Here is a 19,647-nt window from a genome sequence, read left to right as displayed (position 1 = left end):
GAAATCTTAAGAGAAATAAAGTTCTACCAGAGACAGTATATGGAACTGATGAACCAGGAGATAGAATGGAAAATAAAGCTAATGAGACAAAAGACATTTGAATCGGCAGATAAATGTGGGAAACTTCTGGCATGGCAATTGAAGAAAAGACAAAAACTGAATATGGTTACAAGCTTAGAGGTTGAAGGAAAGAACATTTTTAGGCCAAATGAGATTAGAAACTGCTTTCAGAGTTATTTCAGAAGACTTTATGCACAAGGGCCGGTGGATGAAAAAGAGATAGAAGAATTTCTTAAAAAATATGGATTACAAAAAATATCTGAACAAAGTAAAGTGAGTTTAAACCAGAAAATAACTGAGCAGGAAATAGAGGGAGCCATTCAAAACATGAAACTGGGAAAATCTCCAGGACCAGATGGCCTGACTTCCAGATACTACAAAGCTTTGAAAGATTGGCTGATTCAACCGTTTAAGGAAGTCTGCAATGAAATTTTAGAGGGGAAGAAGGCACCTGAATCGTGGAAAGAAGCATATATTACACTTATACCAAAATCTGAGACTGAAAAGAATCAGATTAAGAACTACCGCCCTATATCATTGCTCAATGTGGATTACAAAATTTTTGCAGACATTTTAGCAAAAAGATTGAAGAGGGTTTTGGTGGGTGAGATTCATAAAGACCAGGCTGGCTTTCTCCCAGGAAGACATTTATCTGACAATGTGAGAAATATAATAAACATTATGGAATTACTTGAGAATAACATTAACACTAAGGCAGTATTAATATTTGTGGACGCTGAGAAAGCCTTTGACAATATCCCTTGGAGTTTTATGAAAAAGAATCTCAAAGGAATGGGGGTGGGCCAAGGTTTTGAGAATGGTATAGGTGCAATTTATTCTGAACAAAAAGCAAAACTAATTGTAAATAACGTGGTTACTGAAGAAATCGCTATTGAAAAAGGGACACGACAGGGGTGCCCAATATCCCCACTACTTTTTATAACTGTTCTGGAGGTTTTATTAAATATGATTAGAGGTGACCAGCTGGTAAAAGGGATTCAGGTCGGAGCTAAACAATACAAGTTGAAAGCGTTTGCAGATGATTTAGTTTTAACCCTGCAAGAGCCAGACACTAGTACAAAAAAAGTTTTGGAGATAATACAAGTCTTTGGTCGAGTGGCAGGTTTTAAGTTAAATAAACAAAAAACAAAGGTATTGGGAAAGAATTTAACAGTGGAGGAAAGAGAGAAGTTTCAGAGTGAAACTGGATTAATGGTAGCAAATAAGGTGAAATATCTAGGGGTCAATTTAACAACTAAGAATGTGAATTTATTTAAAGACAATTATGAGAAATGCTGGACAGAAATTAAGAAAGATTTGGAAATATGGTCAAATTTGAGACTTTCCTTGTTAGGCCGAATTGCTGTTATTAAGATGAATGTTTTGCCAAGAATGTTGTTTTTGTTTCAAACATTGCAGATTGTGGACAGAATGGACTGTTTCAAGAAGTGGCAGAAAGATATATCGAAATTTGTCTGGCAGGGCAAAAAGCCCAGAATAAAATTTAAGATATTAACTGATGCAAAAGAAAGAGGGGGGTTTGCCCTGCCGGACTTAAAACTTTACTATGAAGCAGCAGCTTTTTGCTGGTTGAAAGACTGGCTACTTCTTGAGAACACAGACATTTTGGACCTAGAAGGGTTCAATAATAGATTTGGTTGGCATGCATATATATGGTATGACAAGGTAAAAATCCATAAAAGCTTCAAAAACCATATTGTTAGGAAAGCATTATATAATGTTTGGATTCGTTATAAAGATTTGTTGGAAAATAAAACCCCTAGGTGGCTGTCACCAATGGAGGCTAAGGAAGTTAAAAAACTTAATATGGAATCTAAATGGCCAAAATATTGGGAAATTGTAGAACAAGAAGATGGAAATGTGAAATTACAGAGTTATGAGAAATTGAAGTTTAAAGTAAGAGATTGGCTACATTATTACCAGATAAATGAAGTCTTCAAACAGGACAGGAAAATCGGCTTCCAGGTGGAGAAGTCAAAGTTAGAAACAGAATTGTTAGAACCCAATACGAAGAACCTGTCTAGAATGTACAACTTGCTGCTGAAATGGAATACACAGGATGAAATGGTTAAATCAGCTATGATTAAATGGGCACAGGACATTGGTCATGACATTATGTTTGCTGACTGGGAACAGTTATGGACCACCGGTATAAAATTTACGGCATGTAATGCCTTAAGAGAGAATATTATGAAAATGATTTATAGGTGGTACATGACCCCAGTCAAGCTTGCAAAAATTTACCATTTGCCCAATAATAAATGTTGGAAATGTAATGAAAATGAAGGTACTTTTTATCACCTTTGGTGGACGTGCCCAAGGATTAAGGCCTTCTGGGAAATGATATATAATGAAATTAAGAAGGTGCTTAAGTGTACCTTTCACAAAAAACCAGAGGCTTTTCTCCTGGGCATGGTAGGCCAATTGGTGTCAAAGAAAGATAGGATGTTTTTTATGTATGCTACAACAGCAGCGAGAGTTCTACTAGCAAAGTATTGGAAGACACAAGAACTACCCACACTGGAAGAGTGGCAGACGAAGGTGATCGAGTATATGGGACTAGCAGAGATGACGAGCAGAATCCGTGACCAAGGGAAAGAGACGGCGGAAGAAGATTGGAAGAAATTTAAACTTTATCTTAAAAATTCTTGTAAAATTACTGAGTGTTAAAATGTCATGGGTAAAGCATAACAGATTTGCAGCGATAAATGATTGGATAAGAGGAAAGAAAGAGGTTAAAGAAAGGAATTAAGTAATTTGGACCAGGGGTTGCTGGAAAAAAAGTTCAAAACAGGGATGCAGAAAAGGGGGCCATGGGGAAGTCGCTGAAATTGGGTACATGAAAAAATATATGAAATTATACATGTTTATATGTTTGTTTGTTTGTGTTTGTCTTTTGTATTGTTTTATATTATATGTTGAAAAACCAATAAAAATTTTATATAAAAAAAAAATAGATGTGTTTTGGGCAGTCACTGCAGCAAATCAGCTAATTACAAAATACTGTACCCTGTTTGAGGTGAGGCGACCAGAACAGAAGATTTGCTTCTTTTCGTCTGTCCTGAATCTCCCAGCGTTCAGTCTCCTCTGCTTGCATTAAAAGGCAAGGCAACCCCCTCCCAGCCCTTTTGGATTCAGATGCTTCATTCACACACACACACACACACACACACACACACACACACACACACACACTGCTCATTCACAGTGGTGGTGGTTTCGCTGAGAAGCATCCCGGGAGGAGTGCTGAAGCAATGAAGTCACATCAGTTCCCAGCAAAGCCTGACAGTTCTGCACTGTTTGAGACGGAAAGCAAAGAGAAGCCCTTTTTTGTGGCCCAAGCAAATGTTTTCTGTAAGTGAGAAACATAAAGAGACACTTGACCGCATCATTTCCTTTCCCGACAAGTCCATTGACTCTATCGTCTAGTGCCGGCAAACAATGGAGCATGGGGTCCATAGAAGGGTGGCACAAAGGACTGTTGTTTGCGCACAAAGATACACCCCCCCCCGAGATAGACAGTGCACTGCAAGTATATGCAGAATAGCAGGGGGGAAAGGCTCATCTTAGACACTGTAATTGCAAAATAAAATGTAAATTGCAATAAATGGGAGATCTTCCATACAAACCTGACTCTCATCCTAGTAAAGGTAAAGGTAAAAGGACCCCTGACAGTTAAGTCCAGTCGCGAACGACTCTGGGGTTGCGGTGCTCATCTCGCTTTACTGGCCGAGGGATCTGGCGTTTGTCCACTCTGCAGACAGTTTTTCCGGGTCATGTGGCCAGCATGACTAAGCCGCTTCTGGCGAAGCCAGAGCAGCACATGGAAATGCCGTTTACCTTCCCGCCGGAGTGGTACCTATTTATCTACTTGCACTTTGACGTGCTTTCAAACTGCTAGGTGGGCAGGAGCTGGGACTGAACAACAGGAGCTCACCCCATCGTGGGGCCTTGAACCGCCGACCTTCCAATCGGCAAGTCCAAGCAGGACAGTGGTTTAGACCACAAAGCCAAGGGACATGTACCCCTATAAAAATTTAGCCTACATTATCGTGTAGCCCCTAACACGGCCCTGTATGACAGACCGGTATTATTATTAGCCCCATATTGTAGATGGGAAGACTGAGGCTCAACTAAGGCCTCCTAGTGAGTTTGCAGCAAAGGTGCCTGGCAAACTGGGGACCTTCCAGTTTATAGTTCAGTCTCTTGGCTCTTTTTATTTAGATGGTGTTTTGCATTGCAGTTGATTCAGGGCTTGCCCACATTTGAGCATCATTTGCCTGTTCATCAATGCCTTGAAATTAGATAGCAGCCCACAGGACGCGGGTGGCGCTGTGTGTTAAACCACAGAGCCTAGGACTTGCCTATCAGAAGGTCGGCAGTTTGAATCCCCACAACGGGGTGAGCTCCCGTTGCTCGGTCCCTGCTCCTGCCCACCTAGCAGTTTGAAAGCACATCAAAGTGCAAGTAGATAAATAGGTACCATTCCGGCGGGAAGGTAAACGGCGTTTCTGTGCGCTGCTCTGGTTCGCCAGAAGCAGCTTAGTCATGCTGGCCACATGACCCGGAAGCTGTACGCTGGCTCCCTCGGCCAATAAAGCGAGATGAGTGCCGCAACCCCAGAGTTGTCCGCGACTGGACCCAACGGTCAGGGGTCCTTTTACCTTTACCTTTTACTGCAGCCCACACCTGCACATGATTGCATTTGTGTATGGGGACCAACTTCTGTCTTTTCCTGTTCATACCAGGAGGCAGTCCTCTTTTTGCGGGGGGCGGGGGGCGGTCACTGCTTTCTAATCTGTCGATTCTATTGCACCCATAAAACACCAGCAGGGAATGCACTTTGTTTTCACAAAATGTGCAAAGACACCCAGCCAGGTAATTGTAAATGTGCTTGTGCAGCAGTGTGTGAGGGGAAGGGCCATATCTCAGGGTGTATGTCTTGCAAGCAGAACGTCCCAGGTCCAATCCCCCTCCAGGGAGGACACTGGGGCTTCCAGCCACTGGTATTCAGAAGCGTTGCTGCTTCTGACGAAGTAGAAATTAGTCTCCATCAGTCATGGTTAGTAGTCGCTGGCAGAGCATCCTCTGGCACAGAGCATGCTGGTTTATTGCAGATGCATGAAGGGCAAAACTGTCAAGGTTCGGCTCCACGGTCCTGCTTTCAATCTTGAGGATTCACACTAGGAAAGATTCCCTGCGCATTCTCTGGGATTAGGGGTTAAATCCTAGTTTTGGTGCTGAGCCATGGGTCAGATCAAGATCGGTCCGTAAACCTCAACGCAATGAGAAATCGGGAATCGGGTAATCTGGTGAGGAGCGCCCACCCCGCGGAACGCCCGCGCCCCAGCCAATCAGAAGCTGCCCGCTCACAATCGGATTCCGCATTGTGCGCGGAACTCTCCGCGGGACGCGTTCTAGTAAGCGAGGCGCTTCTGCTGCAAGCGGAGGGGGAGGCGGGCGAAAGCAGGGGACGCGGACGCTGGCCTCATTTTCTGCCCTTTGGATGATGAGCATTTTCCCTTTCGTTGGCCGGCCTCTCTGAAAGGAAGGTAGAGGAGTCCGCCGTCGCGCAAGTTGCGCGGCGGTTAGAAGAAGACGCTTGCGAGATCCTGTCCCGCAGAAGAAGGGAGGCAGCGCTGCGGCTGGTGCCCGGAGGAAAGTGAGGCTTCTACTTAGCCCAGGCTCCGTTATTTCCCTTCCTTCTCCCCCTCTGGCTTGTCCAAATAATGGTTGTCAATCACATCTGAGCCCTCTTTCCCCATCAAGCCTCTCCTAATTTTCCCCCTATTTATGTGATCGATATCCAGGCTTCTTTCCAAAGCAGCATAGCTAAGGTCCCTGCCCCTTTACAGTTTCTATGCTGCAAAAAAAGCAGGCGGGAGGGTGGAACCAAGGGGTCAGTGCAGTTGAAATGAGAGACGCATATTTTTATTATTATTATTATTATTATTATTATTATTATTATTATTATTATTAATAATAATAATTTACAGGTATTGCATTTACTGTATATCCCACTTTTTTCTTCCAGGAGCTCAAGGTGTCATACATGGTTCTTCCCCCTCCTCATTTTTTTTAATTAAAAAAATAAATTCATTAGTTTGATTTTTCAGATTAAAGTTTTACAATCACATATCCATCTGCTGGACTTACCTCCTCCCCTTTGGGGGGTCCTATTCTTAATCATTTCCTCCTGCATCTTTTATGATAATCCAAATCTTTTACATCTCCCTTATGTCCAAAATTCACCATTAAACTACAAGTGTTATTCCAACCCTGCTAACGATTATTTATTTATTTATTTCTATACCGCTTTGTATTTTTAATAAAAAATCTCAAAGCGGTTTACAGCATATTAAACCTCTTCATTAGGGCTGGTGAGTCTGGGCTTCGCCCCCTAGGCCCAGGTGGATTTTAGATGTTTACAATGGTTTTTAGACTAAATTAGAAATTTTCCCCATCCCTAATTAAAATTTAGGTCTTCCTGGTTTCTGGTTCTTCCAGTCATTTTAGCCCTTTTCAGGATAGTCCATCCACTTCATCTGCCATTCTTCTCACACTCCTCATTTAATCCCCACATCCTAGGTTAGGCCGGGAGGCAGCGACTGACACCCCCCCCCCCGATCATCAAGTGAGCTTCATTTGAACCCTGGTTTCTCCCAGGTCCTAGCCCAACACTCTAACCACTGCACCACACTGGCATGAGACTCCAACGGTGCTTGGAAGTGTGTGGGCAGTACCTGATGTAAAGGTAAAGGGTAAAGGGACCCCTGACCGTTAGGTCCAGTCGTGGCCAACTCTGGGGTTGCGGCGCTCATCTCGCTTTACTGGCCGAGGGAGCCGGCGTACAGCTTCTGGGTCATGTGGCCAGCATGACTAAGCCGCTTCTGGCGAACCAGAGCAGCGCACGGAAACGCCGTTTACCTTCCTGCTGGAGCGGTACCTATTTATCTATTTGCACTTTGACGTGCTTTCGAACTGCTAGGTTGGCAGGAGCAGGGACTGAGCAACGGGAGCTCAGCCTGTCGCCGGGATTCGAACCGCCAACCTTCTGATTGGCAAGTCCTAGGCTCTGTGGTTTAACCCACAACGCCACCCAAGTTCAGGTGTAAATAGACTAAATGACACACACACCTCACCTGCTCCCAAATTCTGGGCTTGGCAAACGTTAGTCAACCTTGCAACTCCTTCATTCCAAGACCTAACGAAATGTCTAGACTGACCCGCTTGGAATGGGTCGGTTTCCATAGAAATGGCAAGAAGAAGGTTTGTGCCCCCACCAGTACGTGCTCTCTTGTCATTTCTATAGAAACCCAAGTCCTGAATGGGTTGGACAAAGCTGAGCCATTTGTTGCACCCCCTCATTATAGAAGGAGAACAAGCTCTGTGATGCCATCAGGAAAATGTTCTCCCATTAAGCTGGGAGTGCCATCTGGGGTGATTTCGCCTTAAGGGAAGCAGAGGAAAGGGGGCGAGGACCAAATTTGCCAGTACGATGGAGCAATTGCTGGTGGGGTCTCGCTTCTGAATGTACATTTGCTGTTCTTTTCAGGGCACAGGTTCAAGAAACATATTACCTTCGTTTTGCTTGACGGAGGCGACTGACATCAACAGGAGAGAGAATGAAGGCATCGACTAAAATGGCGACTGGAACTACCTTGGTAACTCTTAGACTGCTCTGGAATGACTCTTGAAGACATCTTGTGTTTAATTACACGGCACATTTATTGATGGGCCCAGGTTGTCACCAACATCTTACACTATATTGAAAAGATGACATTGGTACCAGTGGTTTTTTTTCTCTTTTACTGAGGCCGTTTCCACATGTGGGTTTCATTTTGTTTTTACTCATAATTGCTGGTCGGGGCTGTGGTTACATGCCTGACACACAATTTCAGATCAGGCAACTTCAGGTTCCAACTCTTAAATGGATTGGTTGCTGTGGGATGCAGGGCCTTTTTTCTCGTAGCCCCAGAGCTCTGAAACTCTTTTCCAAAGGATGTCAGCTGGTCTCCCTCTCTGACAGCAGAAAAAGGTGGTTTTGTTTCCTCCCCCCTGAGTTCTCCACTGGTATCTCCACTGTTGCTGCTGCTGTTTTAAAACTGCCCAAATATGAAGATGCTTTCTTTCTCTGCTGGGATTTTGGAAGCTGGGGCCAGGGGGCCAGACGCTTGTGGGATTCCCAGTAGGGTAGGGCACCTGCTATGCTTCAGCCCCATCAAATGGCTTTTGTTGGTGGGAGATATATAGGAATCATCATCATCATCATAATTTATTATTTATACCCAACCCATCTGGCTGGGCTTCCCCAGCCACTCTGGGTGGCTTCCAATAAAACACTAAAATACAATAACCTATTAAACATTCAAAGCTTCCCTAAACAGGGCTGCCTTTAGATGTCTTCTAAAAGTTTGGTAGTTATTTTTCTCTTTGACATCTGGTTGGAGGGCGTTCCACAGGGCGGGTGCCACTACCAAGAAGGCCCTCTGCCTGGTTCCCTGTAACTTGGCTTCTCACAGCAAGGGAACCGCCAGAAGGCCCTCAGCGCTGGACCTCAGTGTCTGGGCAGAACGATGGAGGTGGAGATGCTCCTTCTGGTATACTGGACCGAGGCCATTTAGGGCTTCAAAGGTCAGCACCAACACTTTGAATTGTGCTCAGAAACATACTGGGAGCCAATGTAGGTCTTTCAAGACCGGTGTTCTGTGGTCTCGGCGGCCGCTCCCAGTCACCAGTCTAGCTGCCGCATTCTGGATTAGTTGTAGTTTCTGGGTCACCTTCAAAGGTAGCCCCACATAGAGCGCATTGCAGTAGTCCAAGCGAGAGATAACCAGAGCATGCACCACTCTGGCGAGACAGTCTGTGGGCAGGTGGGGTCTCAGCCTGCGTACCAGATGGAGCTGATGAACAGCTGCCCTGGACACAGAGTTGACCTGCACCTCCATGGACAGGGAGGTTTGAGCCTTTTGAGCTTAAAACAGACCCCACTCCCCTCTCTTTTCCCCTTCTGATCCGCCCCGATCCACAGCGCCGGAAACAATCCCGCTCCAGGAGCGAGAACTCTGACTACACGGAGAAGGAGAAAGAGATGATGGCCGAGATAGAGCTGAGGAAGCTGCAGCAACAGTTCCGGATCATGGTGGAGAATAGGAAGTCTTTTGGCATCAAGACTCAACGGCAGTTGTTCCAGCAGGAGTAAGTGGGGCAGAGTTTTGCGAGGGGGCGGCCACATGAAGGGACGGCCACAGGGACCAGAGGTGGGGAAGCTCAGGCCCAGGGGCCAAATGCGGACCCCAGGTCTCCCTGTTTGGCCCTCGGAACTATCCCCAGGAGTATAGCCCTTGCTTTTCAAAGGCGAAGGTGCCAAATCCGTGGTTTTTTTTGCCCCAATCCCCACCTGTCATGGCTCCCATCTGATGAAGGACATGGAATTACATGACGGTTTCTGCCAGAAGCTTTAATGACCACTGTGGATACGCTATTGACAAAAAAAGAAAATAAAAAATCTCTCCTATAGAAAAACTATGGAAACATTAGGTAAAGGTAAAGGGACCCCTGACCATTAGGTCCAGTCATGACAGACTCTGGGGTTGCAGTGCTCATCTCGCTTTACTGGCTGAGGGAGCCGGCATGCAGCTTCCGGGTCATGTGGCCAGCATGACTAAGCCGCTTCTGGTGAACCAGAGCAGTGCACGGAAACACCGTTTACCTTCCCAACGGAGAGGTACCTATTTATCTACTTGCACTTTGAGGTGCTTTCAAACTGCTAGGTTGGCAGGAGCAGGGACCGAGCAACGGGAGCTCACCCTGTTGCGGGGATTCGAACCACCAACCTTCTGATCGGCAAGTCCCAGGCTCTGTGGTTTAACCCACAGTGCCACCTGCGTCCCGCTACGGAAACATTAAGACATTTTAAAAATATCCTAAAGAAAAAGCAATCTCAGCACAGTGGCGGCTCCTTTTCCCAACAACTCCTTGGGAACTCGCCTCCCTCTTTCCCATAGTGCACATTCCTTAACCACCATTCTGCACCTGTTCTGTTTGGGGCTGAAGGAAGGTCTGTGGTACATATTGTGGGATGTAAACACAGGAGCAGTCAATGACAACATTCCTAGAGTGTACATGTTAGAACATGGGGAGGGATGTCTGTCTAGCAAGCAGGTAAACTTCCTGGGGACGGACTTCCTCCGCATGTGACCAGAGGTGGGTGTGGCCTCACCTGTGCAGGTAAATGACAAAAGCACAGGGCAGGCAGCCATCTCTCTCTCTCTGCCATCTTCCTTCGATGAGGAAACATCTAAGGATGCTCTCTTGGCTCCCAGCCAAGAGAGGAGATAAGGACTATCTTGCTACAAGATAGATTCTAAATGTATTTTACCTTTTTAAGCCTGTGTGCCTTCTGGGATCATATTGTGAACAGAACGTGAGTAAACTCTTTTATACTTTTATAAAGACTGTGTTGTGTCTTGTATTTTAAGAGGGAACAAAGGGGAAATTACCAGAGTAATTATTATAGAGGTTCTAGCGAACCTGTGCACACGTTACCGTTGTGAACTTAAAGGGGAATGTCTATAAACTCTGCTGATATTTTGGGAACTTGTTAGCACAAGTTGGATAAGGATATAATTAGTCAATATATCCTCTCCTGCACCCCTGAACATTCCCACAAAGGGTTAGTGGCCCCAGTATTGCACATTTCTGCGTATTTTTGAAGGATTGCGTTGGATTGTGATTTTAAATTTAGTAGTATTTTTCAGAGTTAACTTCCTGGTAAGCACATGGTCCTTTGTTCCATTGTGCAGTGGGGATTAAGCAACCCCCCCCTTCCCTCAGAGTTCACAGTGACCCAAGGCAGTGAAGAATTGTTTTGCATTTTGAGATTTTTGAGATTTTGATTTTAAAATTTTGAGAAATTTTGAAATTTTGAAGAATTTTCAAATTTTTGGATTTTAAGATGGCTAGAGCAGCTTTTGATAGTGATGCAAAGCTAGGAATGCCTGTGCTGAATGAATACAATTTCATACACTGGAAGCAGCGCTTGATAGCATGTTTAGATTATAAGCACATTTTGGAAGCTTTAGACCCTCAACCTACGGGATCATCTGAGGAAGCTTTAGCCAAGATAAGTGCTTGGAAACGCATGAACAGCGAAGCTAGACACATAATTTTGAGTGGACTTCGTGATGAGCAGCTATCATTAATAAATAGTACAGATGATGCATCTCAAATCTTAAGAGATATTGAGCGCGTGTATGGAGAATCTAGCATAAACTGCTTCAGAAACTTGGTGTGTAAATTAACCAGAGTGAGGATGAATTCAAAAGAGGAATTCACAGAGCACATCAACAAGTTTACTGAGATTATTCAAAGAATTGATCTGACTCCCAAAGCTTTTGATGAAGATACAAAGATAGCATTTTTGTTATCATCACTTGGACCACACTTTAGCACATTTGTAAGTTTGATGGATCATAGACAAGGTCTGACTTTTAAAGACTTGATTGGTTATTTAAAAGAAGAATGCAGAGATAGAGCTGAATCTCCAGTGAGAAATGCTAGAAGCAAAGACAGCAGTTATGCATCTAGGCAATTTACAAAGACGAAAGAAATGCCTAAGAAAGTGATTTGTTTCAATTGTAACAAAGAAGGACACATTGCAAAGAATTGCAGGGCTCCTAAAGCAAAGAAACCCCACCCCTTTCAGCCAAAAGGGGAAAAGAAGGGGAAATGTGAATGCACATGGCTACTGCAAGAAAGGAATTTAACTGTCCAGAATCATGAGAATAGACATAATAAATGGATTTTAGATTCAGGTGCCAGTTCGCATTTTTCATATAAAAAGGACTATTTTAATGAGATTAATGAGATAAATGATGAAGAAGGGTCTGAAATTGAGATTGCAGATGGCAACATTGTTAAAGCAAAAGGTGCAGGTTCCATGAGTCTGAAATGCAATATAAACAATGAATGCATTGAGAACACAATCTCTAGAGTTTTGTACGTACCAGAGCTGAGCTGCAATTTAATCAGCGTGTCCACATTGGACAAGAAAGGTTTCCAGATCACATTTGGAAATGGAGAGTGTAAAGTGACTAAAAATGACAAAGTAGTTGCTCAAGCAAAGCTAGTAAATGGTGTATATGAGCTTGATCTTTCAGAGAACCAGTCTGCAAAGGTGGCACATTCCAGCCAGAAGGATGAAGCAGATCTGGACCTATGGCACAGAAGGCTTGGACATAGAGACACCAACATCATTCTGGATCTACAGAAAAGAGATCTTGTAAGAGGTTTGCAGGTAAAGCAGAGCAACAAAGCTCCAGCAAAGTGCATAAGCTGTATTACTGAGAAGGCTGTAAAACCTTCATTTCCACGTTGTGCAGAACAAAGAAGCAACAAAGTGCTTGACATAGTGCACACTGACATATGTGGACCCATGAATGTTCCCTCACTGGGAAAGAATAGATATATTTTAATATTTCTGGATGACTTTTCAAGATTTTGTGTTGTATATTTCCTCAAAGAGAAGAGTGAGACAGTGGACAAGCTCCAGGAATACATTGCCATGGTCAAGAACAAATTCCAAAGAGCTCCAGCTGTGTTAATGAGCGACAATGGAGGTGAGTACTGCTCAAATGAAATGCAGGCTCTCCTGGCCAAGGAAGGAATTGCACACGTAACCACAATTCCTTACACACCACAGCAGAATGCCATAGCTGAGAGAAAGTTTAGATCCATTATGGACATGACAAGGTGCATGCTAAAGGATGCATGTTTGCCACAGAAGCTGTGGGCCGAAGGAGTATACACATCGGTCTATTTGCAGAATAGACTGCCAACTAAAGGTGCAGAGCGCACACCATTTGAACTTTGGCATGGGAAAGCTCCCAATCTGTCGCACATACGTGTGTTTGGAAGTCCGTGCTACTTCCACGTGCCCAAGGAACACAGACACAAGCTTGACTCCAGGGCAAAAGCAGGTATCCTGGTGGGATATGCCTCTGGAGGCAAAGGGTACAGAATTATGGACTTACAAACTGGTAAGACAAATGCATACCATGCAGTTTATTTTGATGAATATGGAAAAGTAGACACTAAGAACACTGTTGTGGATTCTTCAGATGAGTCAGAAAGGACTCAAGAGTTCGTATATTTCCCTTTTGAGACCCCACAAAGTACTAATCTGCCTTCGAGTGTTACAGCGCCCCCTACAGGCGACGCACCAGAAAACGCAGAGGACCAGAACCCTGGCGGCACCAGAGACGAAGATGAGGACTCAGATGGGGACATGCCTGCATTGGAGGAGGATGAGGAAGCTGATGCGGTCGCAGAACCAGAGGTCAGGCGCTCATCCAGAACCAACAAAGGTGCCCCACCATTACGGTTGTCCTACTTTGCAGGGTCGGAGTTTCCACAGGAACCTTCCACTTGGGAAGAAATACAGGAGATGCCAGCTGCTGAAGCCAGTCTCTGGAGGAAAGCCGCGCAGGAGGAGATGGATGCACTGCATCAGAACAAGACCTGGACACTCACTGAGCTGCCTCCCGGTAAGAAGGCCATTGGCAGTAAATGGGTTTTCAAGGTTAAGAAGGGGTCAGAAGGAGAAGTGCAGCGCTACAAAGCTAGACTTGTAGCACAGGGATTTTCACAGCGTTTTGGTGAAGACTATGATGAAGTTTTTGCACCAACCGTGAGGTACAGCAGCGTAAGAATGCTTTTAAGCATTGCGGCCTCCAAGAAAATGAGAGTGAAACACATAGACATTGCTACCGCTTTTCTACATGGGCAGATTTCTGAAGAAATTTACATGAAACAGCCCAAAGGTTTTGTAAAACCACATGAGGCACATTTAGTGTGCAAACTCCAGAAAGGACTTTATGGACTTAAACAGGCTGCCAGAGCCTGGAACCAGAAGTTGCATAAAATGCTGACGCAACTTGGGTACAAGCAAGGCGACGCTGACAAGTGCTTGTACAGTAAGTCAAATAATGGACAATTCTCATATATCCTAGCATTTGTTGATGACCTGATTATTGCCACAGCAAGTGAGAAAGACTATACACAGATAGTAAAACACCTTAGCAAAGAGGTGGAAGTCAAGGAGCTAGGAGATGTCCAGTACTACCTCGGGATCCAGGTGGAAAGAGAAGAGGACGGCTCATTTCTTCTCAGCCAAAGACAGAAGATCCACGAGCTGATTGAGCACATGCAGATGCAAGACGCACATCCAGTTGCTACACCGATGGCTACTGACTTCCTGAAGAATCAGCAGGATTCGAAGCAGTTGCCAGACAACAATGACTACAGGTCGGCGATTGGTAAACTTTTGTATTTAGTTACCACATGTAGACCTGACTTAGCTAATGCCGTGGGGATTCTTAGCAGAAAGGTGAATTCTCCCACTGAGCATGATTGGGCAGGTGTAAAGAGGGTGGTGCGATATTTGAAGGGTACCATGAATTGTAAATTAAGGTTACCAGCCGTCAGAGACCCTAAGTTGGTTGGGTATACTGATGCGGATTGGGCTGGGGATAATGCTGACTATAAATCAACAAGTGGTCATGTTTTCATGTTTGGGGATGGACCTGTTTCATGGGGCAGTTATAAACAGAGCTGTGTAGCATTATCTTCCACAGAATCAGAATACGTTGCAGCAACAGAAGCCTGCAGAGAGATCGCCTGGCTTGATCAACTCATAAAGGACTTTGGGTTGGTGAGAAAAGGGCCTGTCAGCTTGCTGGAGGACAATCAAAGTTGCCTGAAGCTGACGCAGAGTGAGAAGTTCCTGGCCAGAACAAAACACATTGGGGTTAAATACCACTACATACGCCAGATGATCCAAGATGGACTTGTGGAGCTATCCTACTGCAGCACCCAAGAGATGACTGCTGACATCCTGACGAAACCCCTACCAAGAGAGAGTTTCCAGAATCTACGTGTCAAGCTGGGACTCTGGGTGGTTGAATAAAGGTGTTTATGTTTTGTATATGTTGTATTGCCTGAGAAGGGGTATGTGGGATGTAAACACAGGAGCAGTCAATGACAACATTCCTAGAGTGTACATGTTAGAACATGGGGAGGGATGTCTGTCTAGCAAGCAGGTAAACTTCCTGGGGACGGACTTCCTCCGCATGTGACCAGAGGTGGGTGTGGCCTCACCTGTGCAGGTAAATGACAAAAGCACAGGGCAGGCAGCCATCTCTCTCTCTCTCTGCCATCTTCCTTCGATGAGGAAACATCTAAGGATGCTCTCTTGGCTCCCAGCCAAGAGAGGAGATAAGGACTATCTTGCTACAAGATAGATTCTAAATGTATTTTACCTTTTTAAGCCTGTGTGCCTTCTGGGATCATATTGTGAACAGAACGTGAGTAAACTCTTTTATACTTTTATAAAGACTGTGTTGTGTCTTGTATTTTAAGAGGGAACAAAGGGGAAATTACCAGAGTAATTATTATAGAGGTTCTAGCGAACCTGTGCACACGTTACCGTTGTGAACTTAAAGGGGAATGTCTATAAACTCTGCTGATATTTTGGGAACTTGTTAGCACAAGTTGGATAAGGATATAATTAGTCAATATATCCTCTCCTGCACCCCTGAACATTCCCACACATATTGCCATGTTGACTTAGATCAATATCACCAGCCCCAGACCCCTTTTCCGGACCAGACCCCCTCTTTCCGATGCCCACTGGCATTAAGACAATAGCCTCCCACTATGAGTTGGTTCCAGCGTCCAGTATTGGAGGCGCACTGTACATGGCGGCTCTGCTTTCGTTCCTGATGGCCATTGGCTGCCACTTTTTACGGATCCACCCCATCTCCTTTCAAAGCCATGTAGGTGAACTCCACCCCCCTTGCACCTGTGTCCCGTTGTGCGGAGAAGTATTACCAAACGCACGGCTCAGTTGTGGGCCTCCATTGGTGCATCTGTGCAGTGTTTGATGTGAGGATGCATGCTCTTAACCTCTTTCCCTCCTCTGCCGCAGGAGGCAAATCCACGCCTTGAAACAAGAGCACGGCGAGATCGATTTACTTTTGAGCCTCACCAAGTCGCCTCGGAACCTTTTCATCGACGACCGCAACTGCATGGAGCTTAAATTCCTTTTGCAGACCAAGGACGAATACGACGCCCTCATCAGAGCCACCAAGGCCTTGATCTCAGAACTGGATGACAAGGTGCATGGTGGGAAATGTCCAGAGGGGTGTGAGGTCTGGTCCAGTCGTGACCGACTCTGGGGTTGCAGTGCTCATTTCGCTTTATTGGCCGAGGGAGCCGGCGTACAGCTTCCAGGTCATGTGGCCAGCATGACTAAGCCACTTCTGGCAAACCAGAGCAGCGCACGGAAACGCCGTTTACCTTCCCACCGGAGTGGTACCTATTTATCTACTTGCACTTTGACATGCCAGAAGCGGTTTACAGAGCCAGAGTCGGTCACGACTGGACCTAATGGTCAGGGGTCCCTTTACCTTTACCTTAAATTGAATTTAGAACAGTAAGAAAAGAGAATAAGATAGTGAATAGTTGGAAATAATTTTAGATTAAGAATGATATTGGAGAGCTGTTATATGCAGATAGAATGAAATTCAGAAGGGAGGGATCTGAGGAAGTCAATTAACAATGTAAGAGAAATTGGGTTTTTAAGGGATATGTGTTTAAGATTCCATCTTTTTTGTTTTTCTTGTTTAGTACTGTATTGTGTTTTCTTTTGTGTGTTTTCTTTTCTTTTTTCTAAGTTATATTTATTATACATAACTGTGGATTTTTTTTTTGAAAAAATAAAAACAGATCGGAACAGCAGCAGCAACATTTGATGTGTCTGTATAGACTTGTCTAAACAGAAATGCTGGGGGGGGAGGCACCAAAAAGTGGGTGTCTATGGGGTGAAGCGACCTCGTGGGTAAACTGGTGCCCGAGCTATTCATATAAAGGTCTTCATGGATCTCTTTTGTTTCAGATCATAGAACTGGAGAACAAGATTAAGAAACAGAAAATGCTTGTCATCAAAATGAGGCAGGAGTATGATGGCAGGTGGTTGCAGAAGCAGATCCAGCTCTTGGGCAACCGACTCCACCACGTGAGCTGTGCCCCCCCCCGCCTTTGCTGGTCCAGCCCCCCCCCCCTGAGTCCCACACCTTCTGCCTCTGCTGAGAACCAGAGTCTGCCTCCTCAGGGAGGTGGCAATGAAATAATCTCACCCCCCGCAAAAAACAAACATTATAAACCCAGTTAAAAGCAGCGGGAACTGTTTATATTCTGCTCCCAAGCTTCAGGGGAGCATTCTGCAACACATACACACTGTGCTGGTCCTGTGGGTTACCCGAGAGGCGAGGTCCAAGTCCGGTCCGTGGTCAAAGGTGCAATGTGGAGGCAGTCCATAGTAGCTGAAGCTGGGTGCAGGGCAGGGAGTCGGGTGAAGGAACAGGCTTGCAAGCAGGGAGCCAGGGCGGGTCAGGAGCTCTGGCAGAAAAGCAGGACAGGGTTCAGGCAGGAACTAGCAACCAACAATGTTGCTCCTGGCTTTTATCTGCCCCGAGGCATAGGGCAGCCCCGATCCTCTGGTGACTCGCCTCTCCTGGCCTGGCGGCGAGCACTCCTCCTGCGGGAACTTAGGTCCCTCTGCCTCTCTGCCCTGAGCCTCTGCAGCTCAGGAGAGGCTGGAGGGTTACTGGACCCAGAGGCAACCTCAGCGTCCTCTGATGGGGCTGAGAGTGGAGCACTTGCAGGCAATGGGTCCTCCATCACCTCAGGAGCCAGTGCAGATTCAGCTGATGCCTGCACCTGAGGATCCAGCACAGGTGAGAACCCTTCAGGCTCAAGCCCCAGCCCTGGCTCAGCTGGTTCTGGAGGTGGGGAATCCTGTGCAGGCTGGGATCCCTCAGGTTCAGCATCCAAGTCTGAATCCCAGGCCATCACACACACACACACACACACACACACACACACACACACACACACGAGGGAAGGACCAGCAGTCTTGCAGGGACCCCAGGATTTGTAGAAGGACCCATTTATTTATTTTTTGCGGGCGGGGGGAATCCCAAGGAGGAGAAAATGTTGCACAATATCCCCAGAAGATCTCAGTGGCACAGGATGCTGAGAGTGGAGAGAAAAACTGGGTGGGAGGGATGGGGGACCTCAGACCCAGGGGCCAAATGTGGCCCTCCAAGGTCCTCTCTGGCCCTCATGTCTCTCCCCAAGCCACATTCCCTCTCTGTGGGTCACAACTCTCGCTACCTCTGCTTCACATCTTCCTGGGATGTGCCCTCGAATTCCAGCCAAAGTAAACATATTAAAAAACAACACCCAATCTAAAATCATGACTATTCCTCGAGACGGCACAGACTTATGCCGAGGTGGTTCAGCACCTCTTTGCAGGAAGAAGGTTTTGCAGTTTAGGACAGTAATAATAATAATAATAATTTATTATTTATACCCCACCCATCTGGCTGGGTTTCCCCAGCCACTCTGGGTGGCTTCCAACAAAACACTAAAATACAATAACCTATTAAACATTCAAAGCTTCCATAAACAGGGCTGCCTTTAGATGTATTCTAAAAGTTTGGTAGTTATTTTTCTCTTTGACATCTGGTGGGAGGGCGTTCCACAGGGCGGGTGCCACTACCGAGAAGGCCCTCTGCATGGTTCCCTGTAACTTGGCTTCTCGCAACGAGGGAACCACCAGAAGGCCCTCAGTGCTGGACCTCAGTGTCTGGGCAGAACGATAGAGGTGGAGACGCTCCTTCAGGTATACAGGACCAAGGCCGTTAAGGGCTTTAAAGGTCAGCACCAACACTTTGAATTGTGCTCGGAAACTGGGAGCCAATGTAGGTCTTTCAAGACCAGTGTTATGTGGTCTCGGCGGCCGCTCCCAGTCACCAGTCTAGCTGCCGCATTCTGGATTAGTTGTAGTTTCCGGGTCACCTTCAAAGGTAGCCCCACATAGAGCGCATTGCAGTAGTCCAAGCGAGAGATAACCAGAGCATGTGCCACTCTGGTGAGACAGTCTGCAGGCAGGTAGGGTCTCAGCCTGCGTACCAGATGGAGCTGATAAACAGCTGCCCTGGACACAGAATTGACCTGCACCTCCATGGACAGCTGTGAGTCCAAAATGACTCCCAGGCTGCGTATCTGGTCCTTCAGAGGCACAGTTACCCCATTCAGGACCAGGGAGTCCTCCATACCCACCCGCCCACTGTCCCCCCAAAACAGTACTTCTGTCTTGTCAGGATTCAACCCCTTCCTTCTTTTGCTCTTTCCAGCTCACGGTTTATTTTGACACCATCCTGATCACCAATGCCAAACTCCGCGAGGAGATAGAAAACCTCCAGTGCCGGAAGTCTGTCTTCGATACCATCTACTCCCGGCTTCACAAAGAGCTAGAGCAGCAGAGGAAGACAATGGACTTGTCTGTTGAGCAATCGACGCAAGCCTATGAGCAAAGGTGAGAGCAGCCAGTCCCAGGTTCAAATCCCGCCAGGTTCAAATCCTGGGATCCGCCCCACCCCCCACCCGAAACCCCGTAGAGATGCTACCAGTCGTTGTTGTTGTTTAGTCGTTTAGTCG

At 45.9% G+C, this 19,647-nt stretch overlaps 1 protein-coding gene across 1 annotated transcript in view; it reads left to right on the top strand.

The window, feature by feature from the left end:
- Positions 1–7,652: 7,652 nt before the first annotated feature.
- Positions 7,653–19,647, top strand: part of LOC128419952 (coiled-coil domain-containing protein 63-like) — a 26,722-nt gene continuing 14,727 nt past the window's right edge. The window contains exons 1-5 of the mRNA XM_053401268.1: positions 7,653–7,745; positions 9,113–9,279; positions 16,070–16,259; positions 17,039–17,158; positions 19,344–19,525. Of these exons, the coding sequence (XP_053257243.1) occupies positions 7,707–7,745; positions 9,113–9,279; positions 16,070–16,259; positions 17,039–17,158; positions 19,344–19,525 (698 nt within the window). The 5' untranslated portion in view covers positions 7,653–7,706. The remainder of the gene's footprint in view (positions 7,746–9,112; positions 9,280–16,069; positions 16,260–17,038; positions 17,159–19,343; positions 19,526–19,647) is intronic.

Source organism: Podarcis raffonei, chromosome 8 (assembly GCF_027172205.1).
Source record: "Podarcis raffonei isolate rPodRaf1 chromosome 8, rPodRaf1.pri, whole genome shotgun sequence".
Classification (NCBI taxonomy): Eukaryota; Metazoa; Chordata; class Lepidosauria; order Squamata; family Lacertidae; genus Podarcis; species Podarcis raffonei.
This window is presented reverse-complemented; position numbering and strand designations above follow the sequence as displayed.